The sequence below is a fragment of the Rutilus rutilus genome, assembly GCF_951802725.1.
Source record: "Rutilus rutilus genome assembly, chromosome: 3".
Taxonomy (NCBI): Eukaryota; Metazoa; Chordata; class Actinopteri; order Cypriniformes; family Leuciscidae; genus Rutilus; species Rutilus rutilus.
In genome coordinates, this window is record NC_140211.1 from 56,782,735 (window position 1) to 56,786,292 (window position 3,558).

The 3,558-nt window shown below is 38.6% G+C and overlaps 1 protein-coding gene across 1 annotated transcript; it reads left to right on the top strand.

Annotated features, from left to right (window-relative positions):
* Positions 1-1,215: 1,215 nt before the first annotated feature.
* rxfp3.3a2 (relaxin family peptide receptor 3.3a2) lies at positions 1,216-2,362 on the top strand (the record flags this gene model as incomplete). Its single annotated transcript, XM_084404350.1, has 1 exon — positions 1,216-2,362. Exon 1 carries the CDS (start codon positions 1,232-1,234, stop codon positions 2,360-2,362), a length of 1,131 nt encoding a protein of 376 aa, XP_084260476.1. The 5' UTR covers positions 1,216-1,231.
* Positions 2,363-3,558: the final 1,196 nt, after the last annotated feature.

The following is a 3,558-nucleotide window of genomic DNA, read 5'->3' on the forward strand; positions in this document are numbered from 1 at the left end:
TGATATCAAGGCCTATCCTTGATATTAAAGGTGCATCATCATATTATTGTTATTGTTATTAGCCTATTTGTTTATCTTCACTTGGACATGGAAAATAAATCACTTCTTTTATGTTCCACAGAAGAAATAAAGTCTTATATAGACCATATGAATCCACGCCCCTTTTCAGCACTGTGCTCCTTGTGTTCTGTCTTCCGGTTTGTAATTCCACAGCATGAAGGTAAGATCTTACAAATATGAATGAACCGCACGTTTGAAAATCTTCCGGGTAACATTCATGACATCTACTTCAAACATTACAATATCATGATAACTTCCCTTAATGCTTCAATAAGTAAATCAACGTTACTCTTCAACAGAGATGCCATAGAAATATACAGAGCTACCGCAAAAATGGAAATTCTAAGACAAAATGGCTGCACGCTTGTTTCTCTGGCACATAAGGTCTATATGTTTGGAACAACATTTATAATGACAGAATTTATATTTTTGGGTGAATTATCCCTTTAACACCTACTAAGTTCTTGTCCATTGTTGTGTTGCACTGATGAACGTGCATTTATGTATTGTGCAAGTCATCTACCATTCCATTTAACATTCTAGCTCATGAATTGAAAGGCTGAAAACCGAAAATGCTATAGCTGATTTAGAAAGTACCAAACTGCAGATATCTGGTATCAGGTATCTGAGTGTCCATCAAGTGCCCCCTCTAGTGGACACTAGCAAGCAAACATATTTCATGTCAATTTTTCATTGCAGATAGCAAACGGGTTAAGATGATATATGATAAGATCAGACTTGATTGACTCTAGGAGTATATGAGCTTTCAACAGGAACTGGAAAGCAAACCTTGTTATAACCCAATAAAATACGCGAATAGAGAATTAGAATTAAATGTTAAACCATTCAGCATTGCACTATGATGCATACAGCTTTCTTTTTTCTCAGTGCCGTCTTGTGTTATTTAGTCACTCTCCCTCAATTTTTTTCAGACGCTTTATCATGACATGACGTCAAGTGTGCGGTCAGTGGTGTATCCAGTGCGCGCGCTCCACAGGCGCGCACTTCAGCATAAAGCGCGTGCTGACAGGTACACTATCACGTCGCTTACACGCATGGGAATCTGTTGCAGAGATACATCCGTTTCTATTTTGTGTGACACAATACTATATCAGACTGAGTGATATGCGATTGTCCACCAGGCACCTGTTGGAGAGCTCTTTCAGAAACAATGGGTGACATTCTCAATCTCAGCCACAGCGGATGGGGAAGTTTGAACAGGACTTTCACGGGTCTCCACAAGTTCAGCAGTCTGGAGGACATCGATGTGAGTGCTGACGGAAGCCTCGTCCTGAGGATCATCATCTCGGCTGTTTACTCCGCGGTGTGCGCCGTGGGTTTGGTCGGGAATCTTTTGGTGTTTTTCCTGATGAAGATCAGACAAGGACGAAAGAAATCCATCATTAATTTCTTTGTCATCAATTTAGCTGTCACCGACTTCCAGTTCGTTCTGACCTTGCCCTTCTGGGCAGTGGATACGGTGTTGGATTTCAGCTGGCCGTTTGGTAACGCGATGTGCAAGATCATTTTATCAGTCACCGTGATGAACATGTACGCGAGCGTGTTCTTTCTCACCGCGATGAGCATCACGCGCTACTGGTCTGTCGCGTCCGCCTTAAAAGTCCCTTCTCGAACCAAGTGTGTGTCAGTGAAGTGGATCTGCGCTGTGTTGTGGATCCTGGCGACTGTCGCAACAGCTCCAACATCTATTTTCTCCACCGTGACAGTTGTGGCAGGTGAAAAACTCTGTCTCCTCAAGTTTCCAGAAGGACACGACTGGCTCGCGTTGTATCACCTGCAGAAAATAGTCGTTGCGTTTATCATGCCAATGTTCATCCTCTCAGTGTGTTATCTTTTACTTCTGAGGTTTATCCAAAAGAGGGGTTCCAACAACCCTCAGAGAAGACGATCTAAAGTAGCAAAGTCTGTAACGGTGGTGGTGCTCTCGTTCTTCATCTGCTGGATGCCGAACCACGCGATCACTCTGTGGGGAGTTCTGGTGAAACTCAACGCCGTGCACTGGGACAAGTCGTACTACATGGTGCACACTTACGTTTTCCCCGTGACTGTTTGTCTTGCCCATACTAACAGCTGCTTAAACCCAGTTTTGTATTGTTTAATGCGACGGGAGTTTAGGAAAATGTTACATAGTTTATTTTGGCGCGTCTCGTCACCTGTTCTTTCGAACGTTGGGAAACTGCATGGATACAGTGGAGGAAGCAATCAAACACACGATGACGCACATATTGGAATTCATTTAAACGTGATTGACGCACAACTCTGCCAACAATCCAGACAATAGACCAAATCCTGACAGCTTTCACAGGACAATTATAGTATGTCCTAGTAAAATTACTCTATATTGTAGTAATCCTATAATGTTTTTGAACGATACTATAAAGGTACTACAGTAAACTGTATTAAAAAACTAGAGTAATTTATAGTAAACTTAGGCTAGAATGAAGTAATATTTCTCTAGTAAATACTATAACGTTTTTGAACCAGTTTTTAACAATTGACGATAGTTAATACTACAGTATCCTGTATTATAAATTAACAAAGTATCGTAAATACTATACTATCATATAGTATACTACAATACAATTCAGTTTACTGTAGTAAGAACTAAAGTATACTACAGTAATTACTACAGTTTATCAGTTAGTTAATACTATGGTATGCTGTAGTATTCATTAAAAAAAAGTAATATACAGTACTACAGTTTACTATTGTAAATCCTAAAATGTACTACAGTATTTTTCCATGTTGGACAGGTTCTGTTAACTGATGCAACAATGGACTGATTTCTTTCTGTTTCTGATGAATCAAAGGCTGCTCACGAGAAGGTTATGACTTAAAGAACAATGATTGAGTTTGACTTGAACAGTTTTAATTGTGTTTTATTCGTTTGCCCACATACATGCTGGATGTCTGAGTTAAACCTATAATGGCTTAAAATACACTCTTAAAAGTACTGGGTGGTTTCAACCCTTGTTTGGGTCAAATATAGACAAACCTAACTGTTGGTTTAAACTTTTAACTTGGAATTTGTAAACCCAATGTGTGTGACCCATATTTGACCCAAACATGTTTTTTTTAGAGTGTTCAGTGTAAATTTTATCTTGCATCTAAACTATTTTCCTGGTATCATATTTAATTTATTTTCATGTTTTGATATTTTCTTGTGATTTGAATTATGTGTAAATTTGAGAAATAAAAAATACACTTAAATGTACACTGAGGTGTGATTCTGTGCTTGCATGTGTATGAGTTTTAATCATTTATTAATATGAACTGTAATACATATATTTCAAGATAATTCTGAAAATGCTGTCATCATTTACGTTCCAAACATCTATGACTTTCTTTCTTCTGTATAACACAAAAGATTATATTGCACAATATTTGTCACTTAACATCTGTCTTCATCAGGAGACGGAGGGTGGGGTAAGATGTGCCAGTGGGTAAGATGTGATCTACCAAACTGCACATTATTTA